This window comes from Eubalaena glacialis, chromosome 4 (genome assembly GCF_028564815.1).
Source record: "Eubalaena glacialis isolate mEubGla1 chromosome 4, mEubGla1.1.hap2.+ XY, whole genome shotgun sequence".
NCBI lineage: Eukaryota > Metazoa > Chordata > Mammalia > Artiodactyla > Balaenidae > Eubalaena > Eubalaena glacialis.
This window is the reverse complement of record NC_083719.1, coordinates 179,262,866-179,283,249: the sequence shown is the minus strand read 5'-3', so window position 1 is coordinate 179,283,249 and position 20,384 is coordinate 179,262,866. Positions and strand designations below refer to the sequence as shown.

General features: G+C 46.0%; 1 protein-coding gene across 9 annotated transcripts in view; it reads left to right on the top strand.

Annotated features, from left to right (window-relative positions):
- The window catches only part of SMARCA4 (SWI/SNF related, matrix associated, actin dependent regulator of chromatin, subfamily a, member 4), an 87,125-nt gene that overhangs the window by 21,741 nt on the left and 45,000 nt on the right, over positions 1–20,384 (top strand). For 7 of the 9 annotated variants that reach the window (XM_061190462.1, XM_061190467.1, XM_061190466.1 and 4 more), the window contains exons 7-15: positions 818–944; positions 1,875–2,048; positions 3,394–3,567; positions 4,779–4,946; positions 5,039–5,089; positions 10,203–10,333; positions 10,524–10,581; positions 18,061–18,182; positions 19,578–19,728. In XM_061190462.1, the coding sequence (XP_061046445.1) occupies positions 818–944; positions 1,875–2,048; positions 3,394–3,567; positions 4,779–4,946; positions 5,039–5,089; positions 10,203–10,333; positions 10,524–10,581; positions 18,061–18,182; positions 19,578–19,728 (1,156 nt within the window). The remainder of the gene's footprint in view (positions 1–817; positions 945–1,874; positions 2,049–3,393; positions 3,568–4,778; positions 4,947–5,038; positions 5,090–10,202; positions 10,334–10,523; positions 10,582–18,060; positions 18,183–19,577; positions 19,729–20,384) is intronic. The other 2 variants (XM_061190465.1, XM_061190464.1) reach the window with 2 other exon arrangements.

The following is a 20,384-nucleotide window of genomic DNA, read 5'->3' as shown; positions in this document are numbered from 1 at the left end:
TTCTCTTTAGCCCCTGCCCAATGCTCTGTCCTCATCTACCTGACTGTCCCGGTTCCTCTTTCTGTTTAACAGGTTAGACTTGTTCCTGCCCCAGGGACTTTGCACATGTTCTGCATGACTCTTTGTGGTTATTTAAGCTTTATTGCCAAGGTCCCCACCTTATAGAGGCCCTGCCCCCCCCGACCCCTCCCCTCCAGGACCCTCCTCAAAGTCCTTCTCCGGAATTACCATAGATACTTAATTTTTTAACTCCTTAAGGCCTGTTGTCCTGATAATGCTGTGAGCTCCATGAGAGCAACAAACAGCCTTGTTAGTCTTGTTTAGTGCTGAATCCCTTCACCTGGAATGGTCCCTGGCACACAGTAGGTGCTCAATAAGTGTGTGAAAGACTGAGTAAGGAGATTATCCCATTTGAACTTCAGACCAAGCCTGTAGGGTTGCTCTGAGGGGTCTCCTCACTTCATAGCTGAGGACACTGAGGCTCATGGGCTAAGTAGATTCCCAGCGCTGGGATGGAGACCCTGGCCCGCCTGACTCCAGAGGCTGGCTCCCACTGCTGAAATGCCAGAAACCAGCTGCGCCCTGTCAGGTTTCCTGTTTGCTGTGGCTCCCGAGACCTCTGTGGCTGCCCTCCTGTACGTAGTCTGTGTTGTGTGGCATCCTTTTCTCGGCCATCTCGTGTCTCATGATTCATATCGGCTTCCCTTGAGGGATGGGTACTTCTGAGGCTCCAGCTTCAAAGAAAGGGAACAGATGGGTTCCTTGTAAACAGGTGAGACCTCTCATCACCTGTCTTTTTTCTGTCTTCGCGCCCTAGGCTGCAGGCTCGCATCGCACACCGAATTCAGGAACTTGAAAACCTTCCCGGGTCCCTGGCCGGGGATTTGCGAACCAAAGCGACCATCGAGCTCAAGGCCCTGAGGCTGCTGAACTTCCAGAGGCAGGTGGGCGCAGGCGCGGGCCTTTGCTTTCGGAAGAGACTCTTCCTGCCAGCCTTGATGCTTAGATTCAAAGAGCCGCTCACTGGGCAGTTATTAAATGTACCCTGACCATTCAAGCCGCTGTGCCAGGACTTCCCTAGTGGTCCAGCGGTTAAGACTTCGCCTTACAATGCAGGGAGTGCAGGTTCGATCTCTGGTCAGGGAGCTAAGATCCCACATGCCTCTTGGCCAAAACACCAAAACATAAAACAGAAGCAATATTGTAACAAATTCAATAAAGACTTTAAAAATGGTTTACATCAAAAAAATCTTAAAAAACAAAAGTTGCAGTGCCTAAGCACACTTGTCAGCTCACCGTCCCCCTTCCTTTCCATGTCCTGCCCAGTGTAGGGACATTGGGATGAATAAGTGTGGGCCTTCCCTAAGGTGGCAGTGGCCAGCTTGAAGCAGGGTACTTAGATGGGTCTATTTCTTTCTTTTTTTAAAAAAATTTTATTTTATTTGACCATGCTGTGCAGCATATGGGGTCTTAGTTCCCCGACCAGGGATCAAACCCGGGTCCCCCGCATAGGGAGCGCAGAGTCTTGGCCGCTGGACCTCCAGGGAAGTCCCTAGATGGGTCTAATTTCTAAGGGTCCTTTACTTTTGAACGACCAATAAGGAAGTTTGTTTGTGGTTGAGGGAGGGCAAAGCTGGAGACCTGAAGGCCTGAGCATGGGGCTCTCTGCTGGGTGTCCAGAAGCAGCTGTCTCCTACCCTGTGCGTGCCCCGCCTGCGGGCGCCCACCACGGGTTCTCCCCACGCACGCGTTCGTGCTCACGGGTCCTCCTGGGAGCGGCAGCCTGCTGCCTGGCTTGCGATACGGAGGTGTGCGTGTCGCGTGGACGTTACCGAGTCGTGCCCGTCGCCAGTTTCTCCTCTTCCTTCCCGAAGCTGCGGCAGGAGGTGGTGGTGTGCATGAGGAGGGACACGGCCCTCGAGACGGCCCTCAACGCCAAGGCCTACAAGCGCAGTAAGCGGCAGTCCCTGCGCGAGGCCCGCATCACCGAGAAGCTGGAGAAGCAGCAGAAGATAGAGCAGGAGCGCAAGCGCCGGCAGAAGCACCAGGTGTGTCCCCGCGGCCGCAGGCTTGACCGTGTGCCTGAGTCGTCAGCTCCGCACTGTCGAGTCTTGGTTTTCCTCTCAGCACGATGTCCGAGTCTCTTTTCTGTTCATTATAAGAGTATCCTAGGCACTAAGAATACTTCAGTGGACAAAAACCAAACAGTACGGAAAGGTGGGTCATAATCAAGCGCACGTATAACACGTTGGGAGTTAATAGGGTGTAAGGAGACGTGAAGCGGGGATAGGGAGTGATGGAGGAGCCCTTTACAGAGGACGGTCAGTCGGGGACGGTCTCCCTGAGGATGTGAGGTCTGAGCAGAGCCCCGAGGGAGGAGCTACACCGATGTGTGGACGAGGCTCTTTGCAGACAGAGGGGAGTGTGCCCCAGTGTTCTGTGAAAAACCGTGACCCAGTATAGTCAGAGTGGGGTGAGCGAGGGGGAGGGTGGGAGGAGGTGAGAATGGGGAGGTGATGGGCAGAGCGTGCAGGGCCCTGTGGGCCGGGAGGATGACTTGGGCTTGTGCTCTGAGTGAGGTGGGAGCCACGGAGGGTCCTCAGTCTGTGATCTGACTGAGGTTGTTACAGGATCCGTCAAGGAGACCAAAATCTCTACTCAAGTAGGATTTGAGGTGATTCTGTTTGTTCATTCATTTATATTTTCTAAAGTTTGCCTCCAAACAGTGTCTGTTACTGGCATAGTTTAAAATAACAGAGAAGTCAATATTCAGTGTTAACTACTGTTAATATCTTGGTATATCATTCTGACCTTTTTTGTCTATATACATACAGTAATCAAAAGTTAAACAGCTGCCTTTAAAAATATATATATATGCACATTGAGCTGTTTAAAGTATTATTGAAGCATGATTTTAACATATGTGTTGTCCATCTCAGTGTGCCCAGCATCCAGTGATTTATGAAACTGTTTCCCTGTTTGGGGACACGCAGCGTACTCTCAGCTTTCCAGTGTTAAAAGTAACACTGGGATAGGCATTCTTGTCCTTGGGTTTTTGGGCCAATCTCTGCTATTTTCCTTAAAATAAATCCCTAGCAGTGAATGATTTGGTGGGAGGGCAGGTGCATTTTGCAGCGGGTGGCAGACACTGCCAGGTTGTCTCAGCCAGGGCATTTGCCCCGTCTGCTGCACATGAGCGGGAGGGGGGTCCCTTTTCACCACACAGTCCACACAGAGAATGTTGGGCCTCGTAGGCAGACAGTGTCTCGGTATCGTTTTGGTTGCGTCCCCTTGGTTTTCACCAAGCCCCCTTTAAAGTTTCGTCTCACTCGGGGTGACACCACGGCAACTCCTGTCCCATAGTCAGTCTGCTCTTCTGTGTGCGTCCTGCAGGAATACCTCAACAGCATTCTTCAGCACGCCAAGGATTTCAAAGAATATCACAGGTCGGTCACAGGCAAAATCCAGAAACTCACGAAGGCGGTGGCCACATACCACGCCAACACTGAGCGGGAACAGAAGAAGGAGAATGAAAGAATCGAGAAGGAGAGAATGCGGAGGCTCATGGTACAGTTGGCCATGATGACCCGGGTCCCTTCACGCGGGTGCTGGGTGTCGCAGGCATGGGGGCGGATCAACCGCCCAGGGTTACGCCGGGGCATTTTGGTGCTCAGAGTTAGAGGCAGGACAGAGAAAGAAAGGGCTTGGGTTTGGGAGTCTGAAAGACCTGACTCCAGACCTTTGCCCGGTCACTGACCATCGGTGACTGCGTGACCTCAGCTGGTTAGCTGGCTGCTCTGTGCTCTCTGGAAGGTGGAGGTGGCACCCCTCCTGGTGGAGGAGCCGCCGATGGTGTGAGCCCGACCTCCCACCCCACCCTTTGCGTCTGACCATGTATTATTCGTGGAGGGTTCTCTGACCGGGCCGATATTGACAGGCACTGCTGAGTGGATGGGGCCACGTTAGTATGAAGGAGAGTCCCTGCCCTGGTGGGGCTTGTGCTGGCCCTAGAGAGAGAGATGCCCAAGCGAGACAGACAAGATAGTTTGGGGTGGTGAAAAGCGCACTGAGGAGAACAAAGCAGGGCCAGGGAGTGGGGATTGACTGGGTGTTACAGGCAGGGTGGGTGTGACCCACGAATGCGGAGATCAGGGGAAGCACCTCCCAGCAAAGAGGAGCTGAGGGCAAAGGCCTGAGGCGGGAAGAAGCCGTGTGTGAGGCTCAGCCAGCGGCCGCTGGAACAGCGTGGCGTGGGGCAGAGTGAGGTTGGAGTCCCGGAGGCAGCCATGCGGGGCCTTGCAGGCCACGGGGAGGGCTTTGGATCTAATTCTGGCCATGACGGGGAGCCGAGAGAGGCTGTAAGCTGGGATGTGGGTGGGGGGGCGACATGATCCGATGTGTTCTCAGAAAGCCGGGGCAGGCAGTCTGCGGGAGAGCGGTGGCTCGGACAAGGTGGAGAGAAAGGTTGGGATTTGGGTGTGTTTGTGGACATAGGGGACAGAGCTTTTAAATGGCCCCTGGCAGGACCATGTCTGTCCAGCAGGTCCCCAAGGAGCCTGGCCCAGGGTGGGAACTGGGGAAGTTCTGAAGGGGAGTCAGTAGTTATGTGAAAGGTGTGAATAGAGCGCAGCCCCGGGTGTGAGCTCAGCGCTCCCTACATGTGGGTCCGGCTGCTGGTTAACAGCAGCCCCGTGGGCTTCTTGAGTCTGGTTTACCCGCCCTGGGTGCTGGTGGACGAGCGTGTCACGGGCACGCGCCATAACCGCACGCTTCTGCAGGCCGAGGACGAGGAAGGGTACCGCAAGCTCATCGACCAGAAGAAGGACAAGCGCCTGGCCTACCTCCTGCAGCAGACGGACGAGTACGTGGCTAACCTCACGGAGCTGGTGCGGCAGCACAAGGCCGCCCAGGTCGCCAAGGAGAAGAAGAAGAAGAAGAAAAAGAAGGTGCGCCCCTTGGTGGGACTGGAGTGGCTGTGTGTGCGCGTGCGCCTCGGCCTCCCCGGTCGGGGGGTGACTGTGTCTCTCTTTCCTTCCAGAAGGCAGAAAACGCTGAAGGACAGACACCTGCAATCGGACCCGATGGCGAGGTGAGGAACCAGGGGTTTCTTCTGTGGAAATGCCAGCCCAGCCCCGGAGGTTAGGTCTATTTCATCCTTAAAAAAATTTTTTTGTTCCTTTGAAATTATAAAAGTATATGACAATGGTAAAAACCCACATAGGTCCCCTGCCACACTCCACCCTTCCTTGCTCCCACCGCCCAGAGAGAATATTGTTTACTATTGGGTGCGTTTCCTTCCAGAGCTTTTTCTATGCACGTGCTGTTATTTATTTCTCAGTTTCACTTTAAAGTTTCAGGCTCACAGGAGAGGTGTAAGAACAGTGCAGAGAGTTCCTGCATACTCTTCACCCAGATTCCCACTTTTCACGTGTCATTATTTTTTCCTAAACCATTTGAGGGTCAGATGCACACGTGAGGGCTTTTTACCCCTATGTGTGTTTCAGTGCGTACATCCTAAAAGCAAGGCTGTTCTTTTCCACAACCGTACAATGATCAAAACCAGGAAATGAACATTGACGCAATACTGTGATCTAATTCACAGCCCTTGTTAAGGTTTCACAGTTGACCCTCCAGTGTCCTTCACAGCAACAGAAAACCCCGAAGTGACGCCGGGTCCTTCTCCGTGCGTCATATCAGGAGTGTGTGGCGTAGATTTCTTCCCCCACTGGTGATACTGACCTTGAGCCTTTGGTGGCCGCCAAGGTGTCTCCAGCTGTAAAGATTAAGTACCTTATGCGGAGATACTCAGACTGTAAAGATAACGTGATTCCTCAAACTTTCATCGGCTGTTTCAGCATCCATTGTCTTTGCCTGTATCAGTGTTTGCCATAATGGTTACAAAATGGTGATGTTTTTTCCCCCGTCTTTTCTTCTGCATTTATTAGTTGACTTTCTGCAGGAAGGAAAAGCCTTCCCTTCTTTTTTATTTGGCTTGTTCATAGTTTGGCAACCCTTGGTACTGACTCATGGATTCTTATTTAGTTTAATGGATTTACTTAGTTTAATCCTGTACTATTATTATGTACTTTGATGCTCAAATTGTTCCATTTTGGGCCAGTAGGAGCCCCTTCACATTGGCTCCTGCCTGCTTTTGATGTGTCCCCATCGTTCTTTGAGGGGTTTCTGACTTCCTTGCACGCAAAAATGGCCCAGGCTCATCTTCTGCTTTCTCTGGCCGAGTCCCGGACTCGGTCATTTCTCCAAGGAGCCCTGATTCCTTTAATCAGAGAAGAATATTTGGAAACCATGATCTAGATGTGTTCGTTGCTACTGAGTTGTCATTGCTTCTGGGCCCTCTCAGTGGACAGATCCAGGAAACATGTATGCACACACATCCGCTTTGCTAGTTGTATATATTAACTAGTTATATATATTAACTAGTTATATATATTAAAAATACTGAGGTCACACTGATACTTCCAATTCTAATCCAGTACCACGGGGTTCTTTCTCTCCTTTTCCCTGTCCACGTTATAATAGCCCAAAACCTGACCCCCGTCTGCCACGAGATAGGCCCTCATTTCCTCAGTCCTAGACCGTGCAGGAAGTACATTCAGAATGGCTAACATGTACCCCTCTGCAAAAGAAACCTCCTCGTTAGGGGCTTCCCTGGTGGCGCAGTGGTTAAGAATCTGCCTGCCAATGCAGGGGACACGGGTTTGAGCCCTGGTCCGGGAAGATCCCACATGCTGCGGAGCAACTAAGCCTGTACACCACAACTACTGAGCCTGCGCTCTAGAGCCCTCGAGCCACAACTGCTGAGGCTACATGCCACAACTACTGAAGCCCGTGCACCTAGAGCCCGTGCTCCGCAACAAGAGAAGCCACTACAGTGAGAAGCCCGCACACTGCAACGAAGAGTAGCCCCTGCTCCCCGCAACTAGAGAAGGCATGCACGCAGCAACGAAGACCCAACGCAGCCAAAAATAAATCAATAAAATAAATAAATTTATAAAAAAATAAAAGGAAAGAAACCTCCTAGCTAGAGGTCAGTGTTCCTCTGAAGTTGAAAGTACATGCTCCAGATACTGCATTCAGAAGATCAGTTCTCCCCTTGTGCCCCCGTTAGTGAGGCTCCCCCCAACCCTTGTTGGTTTTATTTATTTACTCCTCATTTCTTTATTTAGTATGTGAAATACTAGCCTGGTTCCAAAAGTCAGAACCGTGCAGTGAGGCCCACGCAGAGAGAGGTTGCTGTCCCCACACACTCCTGTCCGCCTCCTCTCGGTTAACACACTAGTGTGAAAGAAGGCTGCACAGGTGTAAATGCAAGGTGTGGCCTTTACCACCTCCTCCAACCCCTCCTCAGTCCCCCTTCCCAGAGAGAAACCTGAGGAACCTTCGGTGTGTTTGCTCTGGGACCTTTTCCGTACCTGTGCCTCCAGGTGGTTTTCTTTTTCCCGCCTGGTATCTTAGTCTTTCCAAGTTAGCTCACGTACACTTACCTGACTCTTTCTAATGCCACCGTATTAGAGAGGTGGCTAGTGCTTGCTTCTCTGAATTATAAATGTAATACTTCTAGGAAAAAAATGATAATGATAACATGAAACGTAAATGTAATGGTAACATGAAAAGTAGAAGCCCCCATGGTGCCTGTTCTCTCACAAGCATGCATGTTGATCCCTAGTTGATGTCTCTCTATCTTTCCAGAAACCTTTATGCTTATATTCTCTTTGTTTTGTTTTGGGACCATTTGGGTCAGTCTACGCATAGCAAGACTTTTCCTGCTTAGCAGGTATCTTGGACCACTTTCCATATCAAGCCATTAGTTCTTTCATTTTATTGTATTGATGTACTAGGATCTCTTTCATCGTTCAGATTGATAGCTATCTAAGTTGCTTCCCATCTGTAGCTGTTAGATCCCGCACTGAGCAGCTCTGATGGACCACCATATATCCCCTCCCCTATGGGTGGCTATTTCCATTGTTTCCTTTCTTTCTATCCCACACACTGTTGTAATGAGCCCCCTTGTACATCACCTTTTGATGCTCTCTTAGCTGGGCTGCCATAACAAAACACCATAGCCTGTGTGGCTTTTTTTTTTTTTTGACCACATGGCACACGGGATCTTAATTCCCCAACTGGCGATTGAACCCGCACCCCCTGCAGTGGAAGTGCAGAGTCTTAACCACTGGACCTCCAGGGAAGTCCCTTTTGTTTTTTTTGTTCTTGTTTTTTTTTTGGTAGCCTGCATGGCTTAAACGGCAGAAATATATGTTCTTATAGTTCTGGAGGCTGGAAATCAGAGATCAAGGAGCAGCAAGGTTGGTTCCTGGTGAGGACTCTCTTCCCGGCTTGTAGACTGCTGCCTTCTGGCTGTGTCCTCACATGGGGGGGAGAGAGAGCAAGCTCTGGTGTTTCTTCTTACAGGGGCACTAATGCCATCCTGAGGGCCCCACCCATATGACCTAATTTAACCATAATTACCCCCCAAGGGCCCCATCTCCAAATACAGTGACACTGGAGAGCTGGGGCTTGAGCATATGAATTTTGGAGGGGACACAGTCCAGTCCATAGCAGATGGCACACTTTTTCCTCTTGACCTGATTCCCAGAAATGAATGACTATAGTGATTAACTCAAATAATATTCTTATTTCACATGATTTTATTTGAAACGTTGAATTTTTTTTTTTTTTAAATTTTTATTTATTTATTTATTTATGGCTGTGTTGGGTCTTCATTTCTGTGCGAGGGCTTTCTCTGGTTGCGGCAAGCGGGGGCCACTCTTCATCGCGGTGCGCGGGCCTCTCACTGTCACGGCCTCTCTTGTTGTGGAGCAGAGGCTCCAGACGCGCAGGCTCAGCAATTGTGGCTCACGGGCCTAGTCGCTCCGCAGCATGTGGGATCTTCCCAGACCAGGGCTCGAACCCGTGTCCCTGCATTGGCAGGCAGATTCTCAACCACTGCGCCACCAGGGAAGCCCGTTGTTGAATTTTTTAAGAGAAATGTGGGCTGGCATTTTACTACAGTGCAAAGCCTTCACACGGCCATTTGTGGCTTTCAAGGGGGAAGTCACATCACAGGAAAGCGTGACTCGGGGAATTCTGTTGGGGAATCACTGCAGCTGCTCATCCTGTTTAGTAACAGGAACCATCACTTGATGATGGCAGCTGATTGTCCTTGTTCTCACCCAGCGGTTCACAGCCTTGGCTGAACATCAGAATCAGCTGCGGAGCTTTTGAAAACCAGAGAGGCCCAAGCCTCACCCCGGAGCAGTTCTGTCAGGATTCTGGGGGTGGGGAGGGCCCGGCATCAGCACCGTAATGGCTCTCAGGAGGGACTCAGGGGTGCAAGTCACTGATTGAGGCACAGCCTGCAGAGCTCATTCGTGGGGCGGGGGTTGCTGTTCCCCTCCATGGCGGGCCACTTTAAGGGTGAGATTTTAACCTGCATGGAGGCTAATCTCTGCTGTGGGTCAGTGTTGATGGAGGGAGGCGTGGGAGGTATAAGTTCCCGGTAGATGCAAACAAAGGTTTCCATCCTCATCCTCGTCCTGAAGGTTTTCACCAGGAGATTTGAAGGAGCTGATGAAGGGGTAAACTTCATCCCAAGTTGATATCTCAGGAAATCGAGGAATTCCGTATTTGTTGCTACAAGGAAGTTTTATTTTTCAAATATTCTAGTTAGCTGTTTAACAGAAAAGAATGAGGACCCTTGTTGCAGTCTACAAATACAATATAAATTGAATAACTCAAGGGCCAGAAGAATGGGAATAGCGTAGTCACTTGGGTAAAAAAGGAAGGAGTACGTAAGTCCGTGTTCCTTATGTGTGGAATTGATCTGGGAGAACACGAGAAAATGATACTGGTGGGCGCCTGTGAAGAGAAACTGTCGGGCAGGGGGATAGGGAGGGAGAGTCCACACACTATACTCTTGAATTTGAACTATATGTTACCTATTTGAAAATTAAAACGTGGATATCAGTTACTTCCAAGAAACAACTGTCATCAATGGGTTATATATATTTTTTTACTGAATTGTTAATATGCAGTTAACCCATCTCCACAACCACTGGTCACATTGGTGTGCCATTTTCTGGGAGTGGAGTTGGGAGGACACTTCCCCAGTTGGCCATGGTTAGCGGGGCGCCCAAGGGATAGACTCTACGGAACCTCAAGTCACACGTGTGACTCTTTTTCAGCCTCTGGATGAGACCAGCCAAATGAGCGACCTTCCGGTGAAAGTGATCCACGTGGAGAGTGGGAAGATCCTCACGGGCACAGACGCACCCAAAGCAGGGCAGCTGGAGGCCTGGCTGGAAATGAACCCGGGGTGAGTGGGGCTTCGTGTTCCGGAGGCAGCCAGGATCCTGAGTCAACGGTCGGCCTCATTCCAGGGGAGCTGGCAGCTGGGGGTGATCCTGCTTACATTTGGAAACAGGCCAATTTGCTAAGGAAAGTGAATCATGCTGGTTCTGGGGAGATTTATATTAAAATGCTGATTTTTTTTTTTTTTTTTTTAGGTATGAAGTAGCTCCAAGATCTGATAGTGAAGAGAGTGGCTCAGAAGAAGAGGAGGAGGTAAGAGTTCATTTCCTGGCTGTCGAGGCCCACAGTGCTGTGTGGTATGACCTCTACCCACAGGAGGCACAGTGATCCTCTCCCGCTCCAGCCAGGCATCGAATGGGGCAGGAGATTGGCACACGGGCAGGGGGCAAGGCTGAAAGTTGGTGCTTTAGAGCTGCACTGTCCAGTACCGTAGCCTCTAGCCACACGTGACTGTTTCCACTTTCACTTAATTAAGTAAAATGTAAATGTCCTCACTCATATGTCCTCAGTCGTACGGGCCACATTTCAGGCGCCCAAACAGCTCTCCCCTCCAAAAAATATTGGTATGAAGTAGTGAGCGTGAAATCATATACATGTTGGCCCCTTGTAATCTGTTCTTTGGCAATGTTACAGATGGTCGCATTTATTGTGTATGTTCTCTAAATCATTTAATTATGCCATGTTATGGTGATTTTTGGATGTTTGCTGGTTGACAAAGCTCTGATGAGAGTCTTGTTCCTCTGTCTGTCCTGGGTGGCCTCCTCGGGAAGGGTGACTCAGAGGGAGCCCGGGGATGCAGTGTCCGAAAGCAGGGCTCGTTTTCCACAGTTAGCATCCAGAAGGGTGCTGTCCTGCACTCCCCCTTCAGCTGGGGTAAGAGTGTCTTACAAGGCTTTTAAATAGCTTTTGCCACCTCCATAAGATTTTAAAAAGGGAATTTTAATGGGCAGATATTTGCTTATTAAGGTTGAACATTTTTTCAGGTGTTACTATTTAGATTTCTTCTGTGAATGGTTTGCTTCATTTGCCCATTTCTAATCAGTTGTGTTTTTTAACTGGGTTTTTAAGTGTTCTTTATGTATTTACCCCAGCCTGAAATCAGCTTGGTGTTCACCTATATCTTTCTTGTGGTTTGTCCTCTTAGCTCTTCAGGTCATCTGGAATTTATTTTGTGTAGGGCTTGAGATGGAGCCCTTTCTTCCCCTCCCCAGTAGTAGCGTTAAGCCAGTTGGTATACTGTCAGTCCATCCCTTCCCCACTGATCTGTGATATTTAAAAAAACTAATATTAAAGACACACTGGTGTCTTTTTAGGGTCACATGTTCAGTTTCTTTTTCTTTTGTAATTTATTTTTCTGGTTTTTATTTTATTTTATTTATTTTGTTAAATTGAGGTATAGTTGGTGTACTGTTCAGGTTCTTTTAAAGTTCTAATAATTCTTAGACCAGTAACATTTTGTTGTAATTTTTTAAACAGCTTTATGGAGATATAATTTACATATGTAAAATGCACCCACAGTAAGAGTACAATTCAGTGATTTTTTAGTGAATTTATAGAGTTGTGCAATCATTACTCTATACCAGCTTTAGAACGTTTCTGTCACCCCAGATGACATCTCACCCATTTACAGTTTGTTCTCGCTACCTCCTCCAGCCCCAGGAAACCACTGGTCTGCTCTGTCTCTATAGATTTGCCATTTCCGGAATTTCACATAAATGGACTTATACAACATGTAGTATCTTGTGTCTGGCTTATTTTATGTGGCGTGTTTTTGGTTTTCATCCATGTTGTCTGTACATCAAAAGTTTGTTTTACATTGCTAATTATTAGAGAAATGCAAATCAAAACTACAATGAGGTACCACCTCACACCGGTCAGAATGGCCATCATTAAAAAGACTACAAATAACAAGTGCTGGAGAGGGTGTGGAGAGAAGGGAATCCTCCTGTGCTGCTGGTGGGAATGTAAACTGGTACAGCCACTGTGGAGAATAGTATGGAGTTTCCTCAAAAAACTAAAAATAGAGTTGCCATATGATCCAGCAATCCCACTCCTGGGCATTTATCTGGACAAAACTATAATTCAAAAAGATACATGCACCCCTATGTTCATAGCAGCACTATTTAGCAGCAAGGTCCTACACTTAGGGAACTATATTTAATATCCTGTAATAAACCATAATGGAAAAGCAAAAAAAGAAAATATCCTATGCTTTGAAGCTGTAGATTTAACCCTTATATGCATATTTCCAAACCTATCAAACTCAACTTATCAAAATTTATGATTAGATATGTACATTTTACTCTAAGTAATTTCTATCTCAATTTAAAAATATTTTAAAAATAAATGTGGAGAAACCATTAATAAAAGTTAAGGTCTTAAAAAAAAAGTTTGTTTTATTCCTGAGTCATGTTCCATTGTACAGATATACCACACTTTGTTTATCCATACACCAATTGGTGGGCATTTGTGTTTTTTTCCATTTTCTGCTATTATGAATAACATTGCTGTGAACGTTCACATACATGTCCTTGTGTGGACATACGTTTTCATTTCTCTTGGGTAGATACTTAGGAGTGGCATTGCTGGGTCATATGGTAAGTTTATGTTTAACTTTTTAAGGAATTGACAAACTGTTGCCTGAAGTAGTTGTACCTTTTCACAGGTTCCAGTTTCTCCATATCCTTGTCAACGCTTGGTGTTATCTGTTCTTTACATTATAGCCATCCTTGTGGGTGTGTAGTGGTATCTTGTGGTTTTACTTTGCATTTTCCTAGTAAATAATGATGTTGAGCATCTTTTCAAATGTTTATGCACCATTCACGTATCTTCTTTGGTGAAAATCTATTGAAATCTTTTGCCCATTTTTAATTCGGTTGTTTGTTATCTCATCACTGAGTCGTAAGAATTCTTTATATATTCTTGATACGTGTCCCTGATCAGATATATAGCTTGCAAACATCTTCTCCCAGTCTGTTTGCCTTTCTTTTCCCTCAGTGATGTCTTTTGAAATGCAAAAATGTTTCATTTTGATGAAATCCGTTTATTGATTTTTTCTTTTATGAATTGTGCCTTTGGTGTTGTATCTAAGAGCTGTTTGAAGTCACGAAGGTTTTTCTCTTATGTTTTCTTCTAGAAGTTTTATATTTAAGCTCTCACATTTAGGGTCATAATTGAGTTGATTTCTGTGTATGGTTTGAGGTACAGGCCTAAGTTTTTGTTGTTTTTTTTTGCTATGGATAGCCTTCGTACCCAGCCCCAGTTGATGAACAGACTATTCTTTCTCCCATGAATAGTCTTGGTAACTTTGTGGGAAATCAGTTGACCATAAAATTAAGGGTTTGTTTCTGATGCTCAGTGTTTTCCTGTTGATTAGTATGTCTGTGTTTGTGCCACTACCACACTGTCTTGTATTACAAGTTTTGAAATCAGGTAGTGTTAGTCCTCCAGCTTGTTTGCTCCATTGGCTATTCTAGGTACTTTGCATTCCCATATACACTTCAGGATCAGCTCATCAGTTACTACAAAAAGCCTTGCTGGGATTTTTATTGAGATTGTGTTGAATATATAGATCAGTTTTGGGAGAATTGTATCCTAACAATATTTAGTTTTTCAGTCCATGAAGGTGAGATGTCTCTCTGTTTATTTTGATCATCTTTAATTTCTCTTAGCAATGATTTGTAGTTTTCAGAGTATAGTTTTTGCTTTTTTTGTTGTTAAATTTATTCTTAAATATTTTATTCCTTTTATGCTACTATGAATAGAATTGTTTTCTTGATTTTATTTTTTGATGTGTTATTGCTATTACATGGAAATACAATTTTATATGTATATTTTTTAAATGTTAATCTTGTGTTCTGCGTACTTGCTGAACTCATATTGGTAATTCCAGTAGGGTTTTTTGTTTGTTTGTTTGTTTGATTCCTTAGGATTTTCACATGCAGGATTATGTCATTCATAAATAACCATAATTCTTCAATACTTCTTCCTTTCCCCTCTGTGTGCCTTTAATTTCCTTCTCTTGCCTTATTGCACTGGCTAGATCCTCCAGTACAATGTTGAATAGAAGTGTCTAGAGCAGATATCCTTAGCTTGTTTTTGATCTTAAGGGTTATGCAGTTAGTCTGTCACTATTGTTTGGTGTTAGCTGTAGATTTTTCGTGGATGCCCTTTATCAGGTTGAGTAAATCCTCTTCTATTCCTAGTTTATTGAGAGTTTTTAGCATGTGTGAGCTAGATTTTATCTCATACTTCTTCTATTAAGTTGATCATTTGATTTTTTTTTAATTTTTATTTTTGGCTGCATTGGGTCTTCATTGCTGCGTGCGGGCTTTCTCTAGTTGCGGTGAGTGGGGGCTACTCTTCGTTGCGGTGCGCGGGCTTCTCATCGCGGTGGCTTCTCTAGTTGCAGAGCACGGGCTCTAGGGGCGTGGGCTTCAGTAGTTGTGGCACGTGGCCTCAGTAGTTGTGGCTCAAGGGCTTAGTTGCTCCGCGGCATGTGGAATCTTCCCGGACCAGGGCTTGAACCCGTGTCCCCTGCATTGGCAGGCGGATTCTTAACCACTGCGCCACCAGGGAAGTACAAATTTTTACTGTATTTTTAAAGTTATTTTCTTTGTAGTTGCTCCAAGGATTACGGTATGCATGTTAATTTATCATCATATGCTTCATAATACTAACTACATTCTGGTAAAATATGGAAATTTTGTTCCAGCTTAGCTCCATTTGTTCTTCTTCCTTTGTGCTGTTATTGTCACATATGTTATGTCTATATATGTTATAAACCCAACAATACAGTCTTCTAATTAATACCTGATATAATCTTATGACTTAGTATAAAGAAGTTGGAGAAGAAGAAATAAGGGAAAATATATTTATAGAGTCTTTTATATTGATACATGCATTTACCATTTCTGATGTTTTTTATTTCTCCTTATGGATTCAGTTTACTATCACCTATCATTTCCTTTCAGCTTGAAAGACTTCTTTTTTTTTAAAACCATTTTTTAAAATCAAAGTATAATTTACAATGTTGTGTTAGTTTCAGGTGTACAGCAAAGTGATTCAGTTATATGTGTGTGTGTGTATTCTTTTTCAGATTCTTTTCCATTACAAGTTATTGCAAGATATTGAATATATTGAAAGATTTCTTTTACCATTTATTATAAGGCATGTCTGCTAGCAACAAATTCTCTCAGCCTTTGTTTTTCTGGGAATGTATTTCTTTAGCTTTCATTTTCAAAGATAGTTTAGCTGGACATAGAATTCTTTGTTGACAGTCTTTTTCCTTTTGAATATGTCATTCCACTACTTTCTGGTCTCTTGTTTCAGATGAAAGTTTAGCTACTAATTATATAGATGCTCGTTTGTACTTGATGATTCATTTTCTCTTTCTTGCTTTCAAGATTTTCTGTTTGTCTTCGGCTTTTAGCAGTTTGTGAACTCTCTCTTTGTGTTTATTCTCATTAGTGTTTGTTCAGATTCTTGGCTTGGTAGAGTCATGTTTTTCATCAAATTTGGGAAGTTTATCATTTCTGTCTTCTATTGAGACTCTGTATTTGTTGATTTATTCTACTTAAAGATGGTTTCCATTATTTCTTTGAACATATTTACAATAGCTTTGAACATATATGTAGTAATAGCTGCTTGTAAGATTGTCTGCTAAGTCCAACATCTGGGAACAGAGACAGGCTCAACCAACTGTCTTTTCCCTTGAGTTCGTATCACATTCTCCTCCTTTTTGTTTGTCTTGTAATGAATGTTTAGTGGAAGGCTATTTTAGCCACTCTGGATTCTGACTTCCACCCCTGTGCGTTCTTTTTGTTTGTTTAGTAAATTATCTAGGCTGAATCTGTGGAATGTTTTCCCAGGGTGTGTGCTGCCTTTGGTGTCTCTGCTCAGTTTATTGTTTTTGTTTTTTTCTCATTTTTAGTTTTAATCCTGGCTCTCTAGGAATGGGTTGTGTTTCTTCATAACTTAGTAGTCTTCCAGTGACTGGGGAGAGTTTGTACTCAAACACCTTGAGCCAGTAAGGCTTCTTTCTCCAGCCAGTGGATCAGTGTGTGTAGAAGAACGCATTCCAAGTTTGGGCCATTTTCAAGCCCACCCTGGCTTTTACTTTCTGCTGGGCCCTTTCTCCCTTTCTCGTTTCCTCTGTGCATGTGCACAGCCCTCAGCCAGTAATATGCTTTCCCCACCCATGGCTGAGGTCCTCACCTCCACTGACAGTGCTGCTGGCCCGGGCATCGTCCACTGGTACAAAATGACTAAGTCCCCATCAGCCTCAGCTGCCAGGCCTCATGGGTTGCCCACCCTGGGAGAGCTTTCACATCAGAACTGGGAGCTGGGGGTAGGAGAGATGAAAGCACCCCCAAGTAAGAACTCTACAAACTCCCACTCTTCTTACCCAAGGCTCAGCAGTTTTTTCAGTGTTAATGCTTCTCAGACTCCTAGTGCTCTGAAATGGTTGCCTGTGCTACTTTTGTCCAGCTTTAAAGTCACTTTTTTTTTTTTTTAAATATAAGTCAGACCTCAGGCAGGGCTGTCAAGCAGCCCCACCTTTCTCCCCACCTCCTCCCCAGGAGAACCAGGGGGAAATTTTTTTTTTTTTTAAATAAATTTATTTACTTTTGGCTGCATTGGGTCTTCGTTGCTGCACGCGGGCTTTCTCTAGCTGCGGTGAGCAGGGGCTACTCTTTGTTGCGGAGCACAGGCTCTAGGTGCGCAGGCTTCAGTAGTTGTGGCGCACGGGCTTAGTTGCTCCGTGGCATGTGGGACTTCCTGGACCGGGGCTCCAACCTGTGTCCCCTGCACTGGCAGGCGGATTCTTAACCTCTGAGCCACCAGGGAAGCCCCTAAAGTCACTTTCTGAGGGGAAAATTTGCTGACCCCTTTAATTGGAATTAGCCAGGCTTCCCATTCCTATTTTAATTCCCAGCATGGTAATATCAACTAGGATAAGTCTTACCGGTTATGATTTTTTTGACCAAAATGTTTGTGCTGTCATTACCTGTTCGTTATTCCAAATGATCTGTAAAATTATTTTGCATGCTCCAAGGGAAATCCCACTGGGTTTTGACTGGAATAATTTGACAGGTTAATTACAGATACTTTTCCTTTTTTTTTAGTTTTATAGCAGTTCCATTATACACACACATTTTGTGGGATTTATACAGGAATACAAGGATGGTTTAATATTGGGAAATGTATTTGTGTGTGTTTTTTCAATATGTCATACAAAATCCCCGTTATTATCTGCTCAGTAAATGTTGAAAAATCCTTTTAATGAAACACAACACTCATACTTAATATACAGATTTATAGAAAACCTCTTAGTAAACTATGATGCCTGTTATCATCAGTCTTATTTGACATATTTTAGACATTTTGGCCATGTCAATAAAGCTGAAAGTAAATCAAGAGCAATAAATATTGAAGGTTACCTATAAAATGTTTAATACCTAGGAAATCCAAGAGAAGGGAAAAGCTGTTTTAGTAGTATGCATTGTGTAAGGGGGGCTGGGTGCAACAGAAGTACAGAATACCCTGAGATGTCCTTAAAAAGAAGTGTCTGGACCCTGCTAAGAAAACTAAAAATCATATACTGAGCAATTAAAAGAATATGCAAATAAAAAGCATGACATGTTTTGGGATTGGTAGGAAGAGGGCACGTGGGTTGTAAAAACATCACTGTGGGGTGACCTGAGGTGACACTGGCTTGTCTCTTGGTAGGAGGAGGAGGAGGAGCAGCCGCAGCCAGCACAGCCTCCCGCCCTGCCCGTGGAGGAGAAGAAGAAGATTCCGGATCCAGACAGCGACGACGTCTCCGAGGTGGACGCCCGGCACATCATTGAGTAAGGCATCCCTCCACCTGCTCCCACTGCCTCCACCAGCTTCCTGCGAGGTGGCACCGGCAGAAGCCGTTAGAATCCCAGCTTCTCCCTGGACAGCACTGTCCAGCCGGCAGCTGTTGTGGGACCACAAACACCAAATTGATTTACTTCAGATGTCACTGATATCTGTAGGGGTTGAATGACGTTCCATCCATTCACGTGGCTCATCCTGTGTTTAAGAGATAGTCGGGTTTACCACAAAAGGCTGCCTCATGCTTGTGCTCCAGCCCCAGCCCTCCCCATCTCCTCCCTGGAAGAAAGTGCTTCCAGCATCGTGTGTCTTCCACACATATTTTGTGCATCAGTAAGCATGACGTGTATCTGTGTTTCTTTTCATTTGCACGAGTGTATCTGGGGCACAGTGTTCTGCCCCTTGCTCCTGTGTCTGTGCACACAGGGTGTCTCACTCCTCCACATCTGGCCGCGTGGCATCCCTGTCATGGTCTCACGTTGTGGCCTGAGTCTGGCGGTGGTCGTTTAGGTTATTTCTCATCCTTTGCCATTGTAAGCACAGTTACAATTAACATACCAGTTTCATTGTGGCTTACAGTACAGAGTTAATGGATACTCTTAAGTAGAGCATTGAGAGTATTATGTATTACATATGCGCTAGGTATGAAGGGAACCGCTAGAACAAACATACAGTCTTTGAAATCCATCAGAAATATATAGGAAAAAACCCTCTAAGCTAAGAAAACCCAGCTCACTGTGCAGGATTTGTGAGAAGATATAAAAACAAAACAGCATAAAGCAATATGATTGTTGGATCACATATCTCTGTCACATTAATAAAATGTAAATAGTTTAAAGTCACTTTTTAAAAGAATTCCAGGGAATTCCCTGGCAGTCCAGCGGTTAGGACTCCATACTCTCATTGCCGGGAGCCTGGGTTTGATCCCTGGTTGGGGAACTAAGATCCCGCAAGCCTCGTGGCGCGGCCCAAAAAATAAAATAAAATAATAAAAAGAGTTTTTTTTAATTAAAGAATTCTAGATTAGATTACAAAACAGCCAAAGTATAAATGAGTCTGGTTTGTGCAAGGCTCTTGAGTGTACATTTTCCCTTTAGACTCTTGAACTCCTGGTAGAGAGGGTGGGCCATGTGACCAGCCTCTGGCTAAAAGTAACATTCCTTCTGTGGTGTGACAGTGACTTGATTCCCATGGCACCCAGAAGTCTAGTCTTGGCCCCACCTGGATTAGTGTTTGCTGCACTGCCTGTCCTCAGACTGTGCGGCCGCTCTTCGGCTTATCTTCCGGCTCAGGCCATAAAGCTGCTCTGCGGAGGTTTGTGTCAGAAGCACATTGTCACAAGTAGGAATGTGTGTCTTCACACGGCCCTTTGATCTTGCTCCCAGGAACGCCAAGCAAGATGTTGATGATGAGTATGGCGTGTCGCAGGCCCTCGCTCGTGGCCTGCAGTCCTATTATGCCGTGGCCCACGCCGTCACCGAGAGGGTGGATAAACAGTCGGCGCTCATGGTCAACGGCGTCCTCAAGCAGTACCAGGTAGGTTGGAGGGGGCCACGTCCACATAGCGGTCTCGGCAGAGGGGTTCCCAGGTCATGGGTGGCTGCTGAAGGCAGGCAGACCTGAGTTCACAGTACACTCTTGGTCTTTGGGCAACTCGCTCTTCCCCTCTGAGCCTCGGTCTCCCCATCTGTAAAGCAGCAGCATGGTCTGACCAAGAGGAAATGAAATGTTGCAATAAATCAGCATCTGCTGGGTGCTTCATATGTGCCAAGCAGAATAGGAGCACTTTATAGGCTGTTAGCATCTGAATTCCCTCAACCACTCTGAAGTAGGTGCTGTGGTCCTCCCAATTTCATGGGGGTGGTGGTTGGAGGGACAACTGAGGAACAGAGCGGTACAGCGATGCCTCAAAATCACACAGTTTGGGAATGGCCGAGCCAGAATGGGACCCGGGTGTGGGCCCATGGGTGCTCAGTACATATTTCCTGGAGCTCTGTGCAGCATGAGGCAGCAAGGCAGGAGAGGTTAGCAGCCCTAGACTCGGTCCTTCCTTCTGGGAAATGGGGCAGCAGCCCCTCCTGCCAGCCTCTGAGGGTGAAGTGATGACGCCTCTGGGGCGTTAGGGTTAGGGTTAGGGTTATATATAGAGGGTGAAGTGATGACGCCTCTGAAGCTCTTTGTCAGGGTCTGGC